This window comes from Lagenorhynchus albirostris, chromosome 1, assembly GCF_949774975.1.
Source record: "Lagenorhynchus albirostris chromosome 1, mLagAlb1.1, whole genome shotgun sequence".
In the NCBI taxonomy this organism is placed as follows: domain Eukaryota; kingdom Metazoa; phylum Chordata; class Mammalia; order Artiodactyla; family Delphinidae; genus Lagenorhynchus; species Lagenorhynchus albirostris.
This window is the reverse complement of record NC_083095.1, coordinates 15,826,986-15,845,377: the sequence shown is the minus strand read 5'-3', so window position 1 is coordinate 15,845,377 and position 18,392 is coordinate 15,826,986. Positions and strand designations below refer to the sequence as shown.

General features: G+C 37.9%; 1 protein-coding gene across 3 annotated transcripts in view; it reads right to left on the bottom strand.

Annotated features, from left to right (window-relative positions):
• Positions 1-324: 324 nt before the first annotated feature.
• GALC (galactosylceramidase) overlaps positions 325-18,392 on the bottom strand; it is a 59,644-nt gene continuing 41,576 nt past the window's right edge. For 2 of the 3 annotated variants that reach the window (XM_060125106.1, XM_060125255.1), the window contains 7 exons: positions 16,611-16,700; positions 15,809-15,895; positions 13,596-13,746; positions 12,405-12,585; positions 8,098-8,261; positions 6,590-6,666; positions 325-1,003 (listed from right to left, as the gene is read on the bottom strand). In XM_060125106.1, the coding sequence (XP_059981089.1) occupies positions 857-1,003; positions 6,590-6,666; positions 8,098-8,261; positions 12,405-12,585; positions 13,596-13,746; positions 15,809-15,895; positions 16,611-16,700 (897 nt within the window). In that variant the 3' untranslated portion in view covers positions 325-856. The remainder of the gene's footprint in view (positions 1,004-6,589; positions 6,667-8,097; positions 8,262-12,404; positions 12,586-13,595; positions 13,747-15,808; positions 15,896-16,610; positions 16,701-18,392) is intronic. The other variant, XM_060125187.1, reaches the window with a different exon arrangement.

The following is an 18,392-nucleotide window of genomic DNA, read 5'->3' as shown; positions in this document are numbered from 1 at the left end:
GTAAGACAGGAATAAAGACGCAGACCTACTAGAGAATGGACTTGAGGATACGGGGAGGGGGAAGGGTAAGCTGGGACAAAGTGAGAGAGTGGCACGGACATATATACACTACCAAATGTAAAACAGATAGCTAGTGGGAAGCAGCCGCATAGCACAGGGAGATCAGCTCGGTGCTTTGTGACCACCTAGAGGGGTGGGATAGGGAGGGTGGGAAGGAGGGAGACGCAAGAGGGAAGAGATATGGGAACATATGTATATGTATAACTGATTCACTTTGTTATAAAGCAGAAACACACCATTGTAAAGCAATTATACTCCAATAAAGACGTTTAAAAAATTTTGTTTTAATAAAAATGAAATAAAGGTAATACGAACAACAACAAAAAAAGCAGTATTTCCAGTGTTCTTCAGCTTCCTGTTACAGCAGCATTACCCACGACGAGGACACCAGCTCACTAGACACACAGTCAGCATGAATAGATACATCACAGTGATGATCAAGTCCCTGCCATCTGCATGATCATGTGCAAATAAGATGACGAGAGCTACCTCAGCATTAACACAAGGCTTCGAGGTCTGAACACCCAAACGACTCTGCAGGATTTGACCAACGTACCTAGTGCCCTATGTACGGGACGTATCGGGTTATATTAAAGATTCATCTGTTTCCCCTTGGAATTCTAAAAAAAAAATCTTCAAGATGGTCAAGCAAAAATATATTTTTCTCCTCATTTACTATCCATTTTTTGTAGCTTCCAAAAGGCTCCTATATTGATCCATCAAAACCAGAAATGGCTCTGAACCAAAACCAAAAAGAAAGAAAATCCAGAGAGTGTTCTATGGCACTCTGTGAGTATTAGTGTATGGCTTCCACATGAAAGTTGTCAAACTGTGCAAATTCAAAGGAGTGAGTTCCAATCGCGGCCCAGCCATTCTTCGGGAAGTTCACAGAGACGTTTTTCCAGAGAGGCTTGCCATTCAGCGCGCCAGAAGAGAAACCACCCTGGAGTGGGGAGAAACACATCCCTTAAAGACACGTGAAACTGATCCTCTGAAGTCTGTTTCTTAATGGATGGCCCACCTACTTAGTGCAACAAATATCCTTCTCACTGAAGATTTACCACAGCAAAATGATTCCACAAGTGTGAGCAAAAGTTTGAAATACAGAAAAAATTTTCTCAAAGGAAATTCTTATCTATTTATATAAACAGTTTCCAAGGTACAAGAATACCTCAATATTTCCTTGTACTCCACCAAAATGCTGTAAAACTTGCAGAAATGTAACACTTTTCATAACATAACGATAAAATTTTAGATAAAAGTTCACTAAAATAAAAAACCATTTGTCATGTACACGTAGTGGCATGTACATGCATTGTACTGACAGCTTACAGCCACCAGCTCTTCAGACAGGACTGCTGGGGTCAAAATGTTTTATTTATTTATTTATTTTAAAGGCTTTTCTTATTTATTTATTTATTCATTCACTCATTCATTTGGTTGCACCAGGTGTTGGTTGTGGCTCACCTGCTCCTTAGTTGCAGCTCACCAGCTCCTTAGTTGTGGCATGCGAACTCTTAGTTGCGGCATGCATGTGGGATCCAGTTCCCTGACCAGGGATCGAAGCCAGGCCCCCTGCGCTGGGAGCGCAGAGTCTTAAACATTGCACCACCAGGGAAGTCCCTCAAAATGTTCATTTAAGGTCTTCATTAAGGAGCCTCAGCCCAGCTGGGAGAGGAGTAATTAACCTTCGTTTTATTGCTTTATCCTCATGTACAGAATACCACTTCAAAGTTATATCAAGAGCCTACACTTAAGTTAGAAAAACAGTAACCATCAGTTAAACTGATGACTGGGGAGAGGCAGGGGGTTGAGTGGATGGAAGAAGAGAAATACCCACAGGAACAACTTCCTAGTCACTGACAGAGAAAGATAAAAATAACGTCCTCCTCAGACAGCTGTCATTCCTACTCAGCTAAGTAGCTAGCACACAGCTCTTATTATCATTATTATAGCATGCTTATGAGCATATATCCACAGCACACTCATTCCAGCTACATTTAAAACTAGCTAATTTCAAAGAGTGAAGAGCAAAAGATCCAAAGCACTAGGCCAAGGATCAAAATAAAATCTGCTCTGAAGTCATAAAATTATACTGGAATGGGCCTTCATTTACTTATTTTATTTTATGCATGGAGACACGGTGACTTAATGAGACTAAAAATCAAAGTCACAGATTTACCAGCAACGCTAGGACTTGAATTGCCCAACTCCACGTTCAGAGCCACATACATTTCTGCTACTACACACCTGCACAGCTACCTTCAGCTCTGGAAGTGCTTACTGAACATCTTCTGCCACATAGGGGATACTGAATATTAACACTGAGCCAAGGAGCTTATGTACACAAATTATATTCAGCACTAAAGCTCATCCTCCCCCTGCCCCTCGCCCCCTGGGTGTCAGCCAACCTATCCTCTGGCAGCTCGTCACACAAGACCAGTCACAGCAGTGCCCTGTGCTCAGACTGCTCATCCCACCACTCAGCTCTCAGCTCAAACGTCACCCACTTCAAGAGGCCTTCCCTGACCTCTCTATCTAGAGAATCTGGCAGGGAAGCTACTTTAACTCATTATCTCATTTTTCCTTCATAATTTTATTTATTTGTTTATTTGGAGCAGGAGTGAGCCAACCGTGGCCCACAGGCCAGCCACCTATTTTTATAAATTAAATGTTATTGGCACACAGGCACACCCATTCATCTACCTATAGTCTACGGCTCCTTTCTCACTACAAAAGCAGAGCTGAACAACTGCAATGTAGACCAAAGGGTTCACAAAGCCTAAAATATTTACTCTTTGGCTCTTTAAAGAAAAAAAAAGTTTAATAATCCCTGTCCTAGAAGAATACAGGCTCTGAGAGAGCTGGAACCTTGTCTGTCTTGTTCACTGCTGTATCCCCAGTACTTAGAACAGTGCATGTAACAGATGCTTAATAAAAATGTGTCGAGTGAAAAATAAAAAATATCTAACTCTAAAACAACCTACAGAGCCTACCTCCATTTTACAGATAAGGAAACAGAGGCTCAAAAACGTGAAATAACTTCCTGGAAGTCTCAGCATATATCAGTAAGGAAATATGAATGCTGACCTGTCTGGTTCCTAACACACCTACTCCTAAGAATATTAACTTGACTCATTAAAGTGCTCACCATATATTGGGTACTGTAACAAACTTTCATATATATATATATATATATATATTTATATATGATACCATTCAATCTGCATAAGGGTGTGTCTTCATGAGATTATGACGGTAAAACAGAAGCGGAGCAACATAAAATATCTGCAAGTGACTATTAATAGACTTCAAAGTTTATCGTTCTAACCCCCATGCAACAGCGCTAAGATAAAGCATCTGATGTGTGCTGAGAAGAATTCAAAAATGGCCAATTTCAAAATCATAAAATCCTCATATTAGCAGTAATTTGGAAAATGAACATCATAAAAGATGTTGTTTTGTTTTGTTTTTCATGTATGCGACAAATATTTATATGTCAAATGTTGCTTAAGTCACTGGGGGTTTAGGACGAACAAGAAAAACAAGGTCCCTGCTCTTATACAACTTACATTCTAGTAGAAGGAGACACACAAACACACATGATAGCTAAGAGATAAGTGGCCTGTGAAGAATTAAAACAGGTTGATGTGATGATGGGCGCCTCAGAGACCGCTCTGGATTATGTGCCCAGAGTTGGTGGAACAAGAAATAATGGGGTAGGGGGTGGAGCAGGTGTAAGTCAGCAATATCCCCGCCCATCCCAGTAGCAAGACTGGAGCTAACTTCTAAAAGTAGTAAATCACATTATATAAAAGACATACCAGAAGAAAACAGCTGAAATAGTTCAAAGTGGCTGTGTCAGAGGAGCAGAACACAGAATGGGGTGAGGCGGCAGGAACAGCAGTGAGGAAGGAGGCAGGTGTTTTTGATAAGCCCTTTTTTTTTAAACATGTATGCAAAATATCTAATAAAATTCAGGAAATTTACCTTTTTAAATCCTATTCAAAATTTCAAAAAATTCATAAAATTACTAAAAATAAGCCTAACAAGTAATGTGGAAGAACTATAAAAATAAAACTGAAGGACACAGCGGGAGATCTTAATAAATGGTGAGACGCAGCATGTTCTTGTTACCATGTTCTTGAATGGGGAAACACACTATTCTTTTTTTTTAGAAAAAAAGTCTTTACTGAATTTGTTACAATGTTGCTTCTATCATGTTTTTTGGCCTTTTGGCCACAAGGCATATGGGATCCCAGCTTCCCAAACAGGGATCGAACCCATACCCCCAACATTGGAAGGCGAAGTCTTAACCACCGGACCGCCAGGGAAGTCCCTGGAAACACATTATTCTAAAAGAATATATTACTTTTGCCCAAATTGATGTATAAATTCAGAGTAATACTAGTAGCATTTTTCATGGAATTGAAAAGATGTTTTAAAAATTCAAATAGAAGAGTAAATATACTATTGAAATAGCAAAGGTAATTTTTAAAAAGAAATAATGAGGAACTTGCCTCACCAGATATCCACTCATTCATTCTACAAGGGTTCTTGCTCTGACTGTGTGTGCACCAGGCACTTTTCTAGGTGCCAGAGAGCCAGCAATGAATAAAACAGACGCCCGTCATTAAAGGAGCTTGGTTTTAGTGAACGGAGCAGGACAAACACACAGCGATCAACAGAACATGTAACAAGAGCTTCAGTGAAAAATTAAGGAAGAGAAGAGGGGCAGAGAGTGAGATGGGGTGCTATCTTATAGAAGGTGGTCAGGAAGGAACTCTGAAGGAAGTAAACCATATAACCAAAGATTTTAGAAAGTAAACACAATTAAAGGTGGGATGTTGGATAATAACAAACAAAGCAATTAAACAGAAAAAAAGCTCAGAAATAAGCCTATGTACACATGATGATTTGTTATGTCGAAAACATGGCTTTTAAATCATGGGCAAAAGGACAGTCTATGTACTAAATATGACGGCTATCCACTTGTTTTTAAAAAATTATGTTGGGCTCTTCTCCTTATGAACCACAAATACATTCCAGATGGATTAAAGACTTAAACATTTTTAAAAATCCTAAACTTTATTTGGTTTTGGGGAAAAAATGTTCCTGACCTTGAGAAAGGGGAAGCCCTTCTTAAATAAAACATAAAAGCAATGAAAAAAAGTGAAATATATGACAGTAGCAAAGTTTAAAACTTCTATTCACGAAAGATACCATAAGCAAATTGAAATACATGTGACAGAATAGAAGCAAATATTTTGTGACACATATAACAGACGAGTTACTACCCAGAATATATAATAAATTCATACAAATCCATCAGAAAAAGACAACACAATAGAAAAATGAGGAAAGAGTGTGAATGGGTAACTTCAGAGAAGAAAAAACACAAACAGCCAATAAACATAGTAAGATGTGCAACCTCCCTAATTATCAAGGAAATAAAAATCATGTCTATTAATTTGAAAAAAATCTTTAAAATCAGTAATATCAAATATTATTATAACTGCTATAAAAATTGATATAGTTTGGCTAGCAATAGGGGCAGGATCTGTTAAAATTTAAAATCCAATTCCAAGACCTAGTATCTGCCTAAACAAATAACAGCACATGTGTACTGTTATTTGTTCCAGCAGGAACCACCTCACACCAAAGGCACATAAAAGATGCCTCCCCTCTATCTGCAAGTAAGCCAGCCCTTACTGCCTCAGTTCACTGCAAAAGGGAAGAACCAGGAACGAGGTTACGCCCATCGAGTGTGGTTTTAGTTATATAAACTGTATCACACCCAAACTGGATTTTCAGTAAATATTGTTACTGCCAGAAAAATTAGTACTGTCACTTTTGGTGGTTGAGTAAGAGAAGAGAACAAGTTCAAAAAGTTATTTGAATCCCATTTTTTATCTCTATTGTAACCTAAAGAAAATTATGACAGGACTGTTGGCAGAGAGCAGTATATTATACAGAAGAACTTCTCTACACGGCATCCCGTGGAAGCATGTCAATCAATAACTCATGATCAACCAATAATTTTGACAAATATTTTTAGATTTCCATACTACCGTCAATCTGGTATCATCTCTGACAAAGAGTCATGGAAACTAACTTCTAAAAAAGTGTGCTTATAGCTGAAAACCAAATCATTCTTAACCATCAAAAAATAAATTTATGTGACTTTGCTTATACCTATTAGCTCCAATAAGAATCTTGGTTTAAGAAAACTTGAAAAAAAAATAGTTCAATTATTGATTCTGCCAATTACTCCTGAGTTTAAAAAACAAAAACAAAACAAAACAAAACAAAATACTGGGGGTGATAAAGTCAGCTGCTGATGGTTCTCGCGTGGGTTTACCCAGACACACACTATCATCCCAGGGACTGGTGGTTTGCTGGTATCACGGCAGACTCTCTGCCTATTTTCCACTATTTATCGTACTTTCCCCTTTTGATAACAGAAAACGTTAGAAAAGCACAAGAAAAGAATATTTTTACCTCAGGCATTCTGATCAGCAATACTTACATTAATAGTTAAAGTGAGTGTATACCATTTTTTTGCTGTAACGTCAGCATGTCCTGAAGTATATATGATCCATCCAGCTGTAACACAAAGAGATTATCCCAGCTGATGTACTTTTAGAATCTAAATCACAGAATCCCATAACTCAGTGGGGGTTCTTAGGCGCATTTGTATGTAGTAAAGTCAGCCTTAATAAAGATCGACATTTCCATACCTACAATTGATTTAAAACAAAACATCCTTCATTCAGGCATCCATCCAGCATGCAGAGAGATCCTACTCTGAGCCATATGTGAGCTCACAAGAGAACGAGCAAAATAAACTTACAAACCAAGCATGGTACAATGACGCATTAGCGTGTATAGTTCAGGTCTGCATGTACACCTGATTGGACTGAATATGAAGGATAAGGAGGAAGAGTCAAAACCTACCATAAGATTTCCAGCTAGTGTACCTGGCTACATGGTAACAGCACTCGCTGAGAATGAGAGAGAAAATAATAAGCTAATTTTTGAACGTATTATATTTGAATGCCTGAGAGAAAGCCAGGATGAGATGTCCAGTGTGCAGTTTAAGACACAGAGCAGTGGGGACTGAAGTCAGAGATTTAAATCCCTAGTTCCAATTCTGCCACTACCTCAGTTTGAGACCTTGGGTAAAGCAATTAACCTCTCTGGCACTCTCTTTTGGATTGGAAAATGCAAGGTACCTTCCAGATCAGTCATGCTATGATTATGCAATTCCTATTCTAATGTCCTCATTACCCACTCCCTCTTTAATTTTTATTTTATTATTGGAGTCCTTTTCACCTTAGGAAGAGGCATAGGGGAACAAACTGTAGGAGAAAAGATTTATTATTAATGCAGGATGAAAGTCAAGAGACTATGAATCAAGAAGAGTCACCACCAATAAGGTCTAGTTTCAACAGAGCGGTGTTGGACCCAAACCACTTGGAGGACCCAAACCAAGGTGAAGAGGATGGGATTCAACTTGAACGGATTCTAAGCACCTATTCTGGATAAAATACTATTCTACATAAGACAAGGACTGTTAAGATGAATGAGAAAAGTCCAGCTGTTTTCAAATTATTGACTAAATTAAGAAATAGGAATTCTCCATCTTAAACAAATCAATCCTTCCTTTTGTATTTCCATAAGCACACCAGCAACATTCTTATAGTCTTGCTTTTAGTTATAGTGTTTCCTGAGTATTCTCTCCCTACTACTACCACCACACCCCAATCTCTGGTAATCCTACTCTGACAGCCTAGCTCAACTCTACAATAGCCGATAAGCTTTGAACAATTTTCTCTTTCACTGAGCTGCCTCTGTCTGTACTAATTAACACTATAATTCTGAATCGTTTGGCGTTTGCTTACACGTGTTGAATCTCTTCTCAATTAGATGTTCGAACACGATGAGGTATAAAGCTCCTTCATTACTACCATAAGTAACAGACAGATACAGCAACATATCATATAGTAACCATGTGCTATAGAAGAAGCCACTTACCTAGATCACCTGTAACTCTGTAGGTTCCATTTGCAAAAATCCAGAAGAAAACTCCCCTGGCACTTCTAATCAAAATGCCACCTTTATTCACTCTTCCAGCAATGAACACACCTCCCTTCTCAGGGGTCTCTAGGTACACATCACACTTTATAGTCAAATTGGACCTGCAAAATCAAAGTGTTAGTGCTTTTAATTATGTCATTTCAAATGTAGCACAAATGGCTCTTTTCACAGTCACATGCTTCCAAACTTCTAATCAAGGTATGTGATTTGCTAAGTCCACACTTATACCAGGGATGGGCTTCATTGATGATGGTTTCAAGTTTTACATGATGGAAGTCAAGTCATTTCATTGCCTCTTTTAATGACTTACTGTTGGAAAATAATATTTACTGTTTTCAAGCTTCTTAAGAATATATTTCCTGTCTTTCTATAATAAAATAACTTCTCATTCTAAGAATATAAGGAGAAGCCATTTTTTCTAGGAATACGTAAAAGATAAGTTTCCACATCATTCTGAACAAAAAGGTTTATTACATTTCCATCAGCAAAGAGAAGCAGTGGAGACTGCTAGGAACCTCTGGGAGAACAAAAGCTGCTTTTGAGGCTAATTTTTACATTTAACCCTAACAAGACACAGTCAACTCTATGTTGATTCTCCAGTAGGGCTTTTCACACTTGAGCAGTATTGAAATCACCCTGGAGGGCTTATTCAGTTCAGTCTGCAGGCCCCACCCCTCCGATTCAGTAGGTCTAGGGTGGGCCCCTTGAGTGTGCATGTCTAACAAATTGCCAGGTGATGCTGATGCTTCTGGTCCAGGAATCTCACTTGGAGGACCCTTTTCCCCTACAGAGTACCTAAGTCTGTGCAGAGGCAGTAAAACCCTGGTTTTGGTATCACTGACAGGAGATCAAAGGACGAGAAAGGTTCGGCCAACCAGGAACTACCAGAGCTTTAACAATGACATCTCCTCCAGGCTTCCTTTTACAAATGCTACCGGATTCCTTCTGCAATGAAATAACCACCCCAATCCAATACGACCTCTGAAAATAATTCCCCTCCCACTCAAATTCTAAGTGCAAATGGAAAAGAATTAGAAAGCTTGCACACAGTCATGTAATAAAGCAAGCAATTTATCTAAAATAAAACTAAGAATGCCAAGAAATATATTTTGGAAAGGCGGAGAAATTATGTGACTTTTACATTTCTCAGAGTTTCCTGTCAGTGAATTTTGCACAGTAAAATTTTACTTTGTAAAGGAAAACATAAAAAAGAAACACCTACAGCAGGTACACAACCATCAGGAAAATCTACATTTAATCATTTAATTAAAGCTGGGCTACTTTACGGGAAAATCAAATGCCAAGTAACTAAAGCCCAGTCTCTCTTGTATGTCCTCCCACAGCAGAGGGAGTTTTTCTCTCTGTAGATTATCACCAGCATGAAACCACCAAGGATCAGCCTTGTTCCTTACATCTCCTACCTCCCTGCTGGCTCATCAGAAGTTTGAAAGTGCTACAGATCCTGTCAGCACCAAAAACTTATTCTATTTAGAGTTAGAGTGAGAGAAGATCAAACGTTTTCCTTTTATACATTACAGTCCAGAATAAGTGATTCTTGCATCACAGCTTACAGGCAATTTTACAGATAATGAATAAAATAGAATAAAAGTTTGGTTTAGTCTTCCACAGCCATAATCTCTTGGAAGTGCTGAGAGAACAAAAACCAGCCAACATAATTAAGCAAATTTGATCAAAAGGATGCAGAATTCACGTCTGTGCAGCGAAAGATAATTTTGTGATTGTCCTCAGATCCCAACCAAAGCTTACTAACAAGATGGAAGTCTTTAACAGCTTTGGTAAAGTCTACCATTTATAGTCAAATTACTGTGCTGATACTTAACTAAATCTAAATATGAAAGAAGGTCTGTCCTAAACACAGTTCTAAGAACTGATGGCACTGTGCGCACATAGAGCCGATTTACTAGAACAGCACTATGGATAAACTCCACTAACTTACTAACTTTCCCTTTCCTCCTCTCAGGAAGAAGACAATGATTAAAACAAGGCTGTGAGGTATAGTCCAAGAGCATGGGCTACAGCACCAAACAGACCTGGCCTCTTGCCCTGGTTCTGGAATTTAAAAGTATGGGATCTTGAACAAATCTCACCCCGAAGCCTCAGTTTCCCAGTCTATAAGGTTAAGAGGATGCTACCTTTGCCAAAACGTAGCTGTGGGAAGCTCATATCAGTGTTTAGTGTTACCCAGTTTTCATTCTCTCCTTTCCCTGCAATAAATGGGCATCACAGCCAGAGAACAGAAATGAACATGGGATGTGTGTACATCTCTAAACAGATCTGGCTCCCTTGAATCCAGGATAGGATAATGGGAAATAACACAAAATAAATAGGATGAGACCAAATTTTAAAAGATCTTGGAAGTCAGGCATAGAAGTGCAGATCTGGTTCAGTAGCAGGAAAGAGTCACTGCATATTCTTTTTTTTTTTTTTTTGCGGTACGCGGGCCTCTCACTGCTGTGGCCTCTCCCGTTGCAGAGCACAGGCTCTGGATGCGCAGGCTCAGCGGCCATGGCTCACGGGCCTAGCCGCTCCGCCACATGTGGGATCTTCCCAAACCGGGGTACGAACCCGCGTCCCCTGCATCGGCAGGTGGACTCTCAACCACTGCGCCACCAGGGAAGCCCCACTGCATATTCTTGAGCAGTGAAAGAACATGATGAAAGCAGGGCTTAAGAAAGACAAAAATAGTCCTTTCTTGACATGCATAATTGCCATTTCCTGGTTCTTTTTCTTTCAGAATATGTCACTCCTTCCTTCTCTCCCCACTTTCCCCCATCCTCCTCTTCACCTCCTTACACACTGCAATAGTAAAGACTGAGTATTGCTATTTAAATACTGCAAAACCTTCAAAGGTATGAAGAGTTTTGTTTAATCTGTAGGTGGTGCTCTACATCATTTCTCTACTACAATGAAAGAGTCTCCCAGTTTTTCTGGAGTCCCAGCCAGAAACAATAGATTTGGGGTTCAGAGAGAGCCCTATGTAGTGTTCATGAGCGTGGGGGATATGGGTTGTCACAGAAACTTAAAGGTTTTCTATGGTGGCTGGCTTCCAGACCAGTGATCAAAATAACAGGGACCATCCCTTAGACAATTAAACACAGCCACCTGTCTTACTGTAAGACCATTAGTAACAAATGACGAAATCACAAACCCCGCTGACATGACCAGAATGTCCAGATAAAGTGTCTGGTACAGAGATGTTGGGATAAACAGTATTTCTGTTGTATAAGAAGATAAGCCATTGAAGTTATTCTAAATTAGGCAAGAATTCTTTACTCTACCCCCAGTAACTCTCCAAGGAGCTGTAAGGGTTCTAGAAGCTCTGGATAGGAGTTTCTTAAGACTTACTATCTGAGCTTGGGAGTAGAACTGGGATTTATAACAGGGAGTAAGGCAATACAGAAAGGATAGAGACTTTCTGCAGCATTCTACAGATAAACAATTCAAAGCTCTTTTCCAAATTATCTTCCCTTCCCTGCCCAATTTCCAAGCTACAGATATGGCTATTTGGTGACTTGACATTAATAGTTACTATCACTAAGCCTGAAATGCTTGTGTTTTATGTTTCACAGCAGCATTATACTAGTTAAAAGAAAAAATAGAAAAGAAACACCTAAAACAGTTATAATTAGTCAGTACACTGGAATTCCATAACTGACTTCTCAGTTTTGCTTTGGCCATTATATTTTAAGTGAAGAATAAATACATCTTCTCTCTTTATCAAATGCCTAAATAAAAGAGTGGAATTCTCTAGCCAACTAAAAGCTGATTTGCTTTTTACTGTTGCCATCTACTGTCACCTGGTAAATAGATTTTCCACAAAAGCTAAAACAATGTAATTCAAGTATGAATCCAGCAGGTGGCAACACCATTTCAACAAATCAACTCTCCAGCAAAAACAAAAACTTAAAAAACAACACGCAAATCACAAAGTCTGCTTATAAATAAATCTTAAATTATCACTGGGTCCAAAAGTCCTCAACTTTTATATTAAAATCAATCTGATCCTGCAACAATTACTATTAAATTGGGCAAATCTGAGGGAAGGACACTTAGGCAATAAAACAATTGGCTGGTTTATGGCCACCACGATATTCAACAATTATAACACACCTATTAGGTTCTTGGACAGAAGAACTGTTGAAAAGTCCTGGCTTCAGAATGTACCTGACAACATTACAAGGTTATTTCAGCCAGATCTACATAAGGATGTCAATTTTACATACCATTTGTAATCTCCTATAATACTGATGGTGTTGAATGCATCAGCAGCCCAAGTAATGGGCCTTTGATTGAGAACCTGGCGCAGTGTGAAGCGATGCTCTCCAGGGTCTTCAATATTCATAAAGTATTCAAATACACCAGTCTGATCAGCAAAATTCGGAGCTTCACTAAAAAATGGGTAATCTGTTCAGAACACAATAAATTCTTTGTTTAGTACCAAATCTTACAGAATCTCTCCTCTCTGATATTTTCTGGTACATTTTGATATACTTTTAAAAAGTTTTAAATAAGTAAATGATACTTATAAACAGTCAAAGTTTAGGGTTTAGGTTACTAAAGAGCTATTGACTTTTACGTCATCTTTATTAAGTATCAATGTGATCAGTTTGACCTACAGACTTTACATACTTAATCCATGCAACTGCTTAAGAGGAAAGCTCATGAGTTGTGGAATAAGCAGACCTGGGTTCGGATTCTAGCTCAGTCGGTTCCCCAGGCAAGTTGCTTAACGGCCCTGACTTACCAAGTTTTCAGCTTCTCAGAGGTACGAAAGCAGTATGCATTCAGCAGAAACTGTACCTCAACTTCTGAACTTTGATCAGGATGCCCTCCTGTGATGCCGGGTGGTGGCAGCAGGCTGCAGTGAGCCACACTTCCATCAGCCACGCAGTCACGAGGGTGAACGACAGATACACTCAGAGCCATTCTGTACCCAGACAACCACTTTGCTTTTCACTTTCAGTACAGTCTTCAATAAAAAACACGACATATGCCACACCTTATTAGGCTTCGTGTTAGATGATTTTGCCCAACTGCAGGCTCATGTAAGTTTTCTGAGCACATGTAAGGTAGGCTAGACTGAGTTATGAGGTTTGGTATTTTTGACTTATGATATTTTCAACTTACGATGCGTTTATCAGGACCTAACCCCACCGTAAGTTGAGTAAGATCTGTATAACTTTCATTCCAACAATAACCTCTACATTTTTTCTGGCACTGAAACTCACAGGACCCTCAAGTTGCGATTTATCTTGAAGTAACACAAAAATTAGTTCCCGTTTACCACGTAGAGATTTAGAGCTAAATTAATGTAGTTCTCACAACCACTCCATCAGGCACCGGTTTGACAGGTAGAAATCTATCCACTACTGCTGAAATTGGAAACCAAGTTAAGCTTTAGTACAAAAACTTACCGACATTGAAGTCATCCTTATAGACACAGGGAAAGGGCTGGGACTTCGGAGGCAGCAGGTAACTGCCTTTGCTGCCGGTGGTGAGCGTGGTGAGTGTGAACAGCTCGTCCTCTTGCAGTTCCAGCGTGAAGCTGCCACCGCTGTCTAGGAGCTGAGAAAGAAACGATGCTGTGCTCAGGCCAAGTGCTTTGGCTCATCTCATTTGGGTCAAATAGCTTTTTAAAAAATAAGCTTAAGATAAGCCAAACTCATTTCTTTTAGAATTTCCCAACTACTTGTGAAGGACACACTCAATATCAAGGCCCTTGGAATCATTTTTCTTAAGTTATTTATGAGACTTTATACAATTAAACATTCTAGAAAGGATATTAAAAGAATTTCTTTTCACAGAAGGAAGAAGGACTAGATGATTCCCAAATCTATTTCCATTACTCTGTCTTTTCCATTAGACTGCACTATCCTTAACACCTGTGTATAATTCAATACATGCAACTAAGAGATCTGCTTATTTATTTTTTAGGACTTTGCTAAGGTAGAAAAATCCATAAAATCTTATTGTTGACTCAGCTGTTAAACACAGAAAACGTTTACTATATTAAAAAAGTCCTACTCATTACATGTTCAATACATATTTCAATTAACCAATTACATTTATGTCACATTTATGACCTTGGCATATAAAGCCATAATCTCTTCATCTATAGAATGAGGGGAAGAAAACATACTTCATAGGGCTATTGTGAGGATTAAATGAGAAAATGTTTATAAAGTTCTAAGCTCAGTGAGTGACCTACGAGAAACCTTCCCTACATCATAGGTGTCCTATGGTAAAAGCAGGCCTCTGAAGACACTGAAGTCCTTTGCATAATTGTCACAGGCGCTAAACATTATGTCCACTTTATGAAACCTGAGTAGCTCTTTTTTTCTACTTTATATTAGAGGTTTATATCATACCTTTGCTTTAATAAATTGTTGGTCAGATCTATGAAATATCTAATACCATATTCTGGCTTAGGAAGAACTCCAAATGATATTATTTTTCCTATGGGGAAAATCAGTTTTATTATGCTATTTCTAGCAATGTGCTGTGCAAAAATTAGAGACTATTCCTTTTTTCAAATTTAATATACAATGGGCGTTCAGTTATTTATACTGACTAGTTAAGTCACAGAACTTTAATAATTACCATAAAAAGTAGCAGATTTGTGTCAGTCAGGTGAAGCGATGTGCTTGCATGGGCCAATTCATTCTTTGAAACATTTACTCATGAGAAACCACCATTTGCTAAGCTCTACACTAGGCACCTGGGACAAAAAGGTATAAAAGGCTGGGACCCAATCCTCGAGGCATCCAATGTAGTGGGGAAAGTGTTTACTAGGTAAGTACATATCCCTAGGTGGCTATGACCTAAGACTGGTGGGGAAGGCTTCAGAGGAAGCAACCCTTGGGCTGAGTCTTGAAGGATGACAATGATATGAACAGAAGGCATTTTAGGACAAACAAAAAGCATGTGCAAAGTCACAGAAGTAATTAACTTGGCATGCCATGCTCTGAAAAATGCAAGGTGTTTAGTCTGTGAGGAAAGGTCAGTTTAGTAGGACATGCATCTAGAAAGGAAAGCAGTCTTTTACCTCATGAGGTGATAACGTGGGTCACACGCCACACTAAGGAACGTGAACTTATAGGAAAAATCACTAAGGCATTTGAGCAGGGACTGACAAAAATCAGATCTGCATTTAGACGCATCATTCTGGTAGTAGTGTGATGGGTGGCAGGGAGTCTGAGAAAACAAGAGATAGTTTCCGAAATCCGAGAGAGACATAATGAGGAACTGAAACAAGCAGTAGCCGTGGGAATGGAAAATAAGGAGTGGGTAGGAGAGATATGTGGGTGATATTGTCTATACTTGGTCACTGATGGTACGCAAAGGGTGAGTGGGAATGACAGTCTCAAATGAGACTCAAACTTCTGACGAGCAACCAAGTGATGGTTGCTACCATTCACCAAGACAAACTAAATACCAAGAACAAACACATCTACCGAACCATACTGCCTTGAAGAGGACTTCTATTTAAAAGAATGGGGGGCAAACTTTAGCTCTATTATGCTTCAGCCATAAAATCAGTTATGAAATTAAAAATTAATTCATTAATCAAATTTCTGTTCCCTTTACTGTTGCAATGCTCACACTATAGGAATTGATTTAAAACTACCCATAGAGAATCCAGTTGTTTGAAAAGAAATCTCTCCGATGGTTTTCCAAGTTTGGTATACCACACCTGCAGCTCTGGTATTTCACTCTAAGGAGAAAACACAAAGAAAGCATAGTTGAGTGATTCATCATCTCCTCTTTGAGGATTTCTAAAATCTGTACCAGCAAGAATGAATCAATGACAAGGTGCATTCTATTTCTATTTACCAAAGATCCACCTCAAATCTTAAATAGTAAACATTTTGAAAGTAGGAAGACATTATTCAAGCAAATACTTTATTTCTTAAAAATACTGCAGATTTTTGGCAAATGTTGAAAAAGATTTTAGTGTCTTTGCTTCAAAAATACTCATTATTATACCTATGTAAAAAGTTCTTTAAGAATTTTCTGGCATTAAAAAACAATTCTTACACGATTAGTAGAAAGAGCACTGTATTTCTGTATTCAAATCTAACAATAGGTAGAAATAACAAGAATCTTGTCTCTTTTTTTTTGTACAGAGTACTGTAAAGATCAATGTTTGAAGTTCCCTCAACTGCACAAATGATGCTCTACCAAAAAGAACAACTTTCTTGCAAGTGACCTTTGTTAGGATTCTTCAGAACCACAAAGAGCATTACCTCCTAGTGGCTTCTGTATGTTTGACCAAAACTAGTCAGCAGACATAAGACACCAAGGCATTTACCCATTCATATGCAAACTCTTAATCACTTGTAAGACTTCACTTAAGAACTGCTAGCCTGTGATAAAATATATAAATTCTCAAGTCAAAATCAAAATAAAAGTTCCACTTATTTACTTACAAAAGAACCCTTAAGGATGAAGGTAGCAAATTGTCGTGAAACATTGAAATAGGGAAGAAGTGGCCGTATACACATGGAATGTTTATGACTCTGAGTAGGAAAAAAAAAAAAATCATGTAAGTTATCCGAATGATATACATGCCATTTGGGGGGGAAAAACAAACAAACATTTAATGCCTATAGATTAACAGAAATGACACAAAATAGGTGACAAATAACAGTTTATTTCAAACTTTTAAAGATGTTTTTCTTAAAAACCTTTATTGAATGTCTATTGTGTGTATGCCTAGTCAAAGTAAAACTCAATGGCATTTTGACTGAATCAAACTTTGAATTCCAGTCATTTGATGGCACACAGATTAACTTTTATGTTCTGTTTTCCAAGTAATATACATCAAAACAAAAGTAAATCTTGGGACATTTTCACTGAAAAGGCATCTCACCTATATACAACCTTCAAATACACAACTGAGGTCAGCTAAATACATATAACAAATCTCACTGCCAGCATCATTTTTTTCAAAATAATCAGTACAATGGGCTGGGATCAAAAGAAGTCTGAGACATCATTCCGACTTTAGGGGATTCAACAATCACAGAGGACTTACAATATAAGGTTCTGGGACAGGCTTTGTGGGAAAATTTTAAATTACAATTACAGTTAGAGATTTCAATACCTTTCCTTAATAACTGATATACCTGATAGACAGAAGATCAACAAAGACACAGGTGATTTGAACAACACTACCAAGTAACTTGCCTGGACTGACATCTATAGATCACTTCATCCAGCAATTGCAGAATGCATATTCCTTTCAAGTGCACAGGGAACATTTACCGAAGTACACCATATTCTTAGCCATAAAAGAAGTCTCCATAAATTCAAAAAGATTCAAGTCACAGAAAGTCTGTTCTCTGACCACAATAAAACTAAATCAGAAATGAATAAAAAAATCTCTGGAAAAATTCCAAAATATTTAGAAACTAAATAACAAATTTCTAAATAATTCATGCCTCAAAGAAAAAAATTAAAATAAAAGGTGAAATTAGAAAGAATTTTGAGCTGTATGAAAAGCAAAAGACACATCAGGATTTGTGGGATGCCACTAAAAGAGTAGTTGGAAAAAAATGTATAGCACTGAACACCTAGATTAGAAATGAAGAAAGGATTTGAGACTTTAGCTTAAGATACTAGGAAAAGAAGAGCAAATTAAAACCAAAGTAAGCATAGGGTATGTATGGGATTAAGAGACACGAACTACTATGTATAAAATAGATAAGCAGCAAGGATATACTGTACAACACAGGAAAATATAGACATTATTTTTTAATAATTTTAAAGGGAGCATAATTATAAATATACTGAATCACTATGCTGTGCATCTGAAGCTAATATAATATTGTAAATTGACTACATTTCAATAAAAAAATTTAATTAAATTTAAAAAAAACAAAGTAAGCAGAGGAAAGAAAATAATAGAGATGAAAGGATAAATCAAACAAAAACCAGAAAAACAAGACAGAATAATTGAGAAACCAAAAGTTAACTCTTTGAGAAGATTAACAGAATTGAATAAACTTCTAGCCAGACTAATCAAGAAATCAGGATAAAAAGAAAACACAAATTGCAATTATGAACATTAAGAAAGGTGACATCAATACAGAGTATATAGATATTAAAAGAATAGTGGGGAATAATATCAATAACTCTGTGCCCAGAAATTTAACAACTTAAAAAGACAAATTTCTTTGAAGACACAAAAACCCAGTGCTCACTGAAAA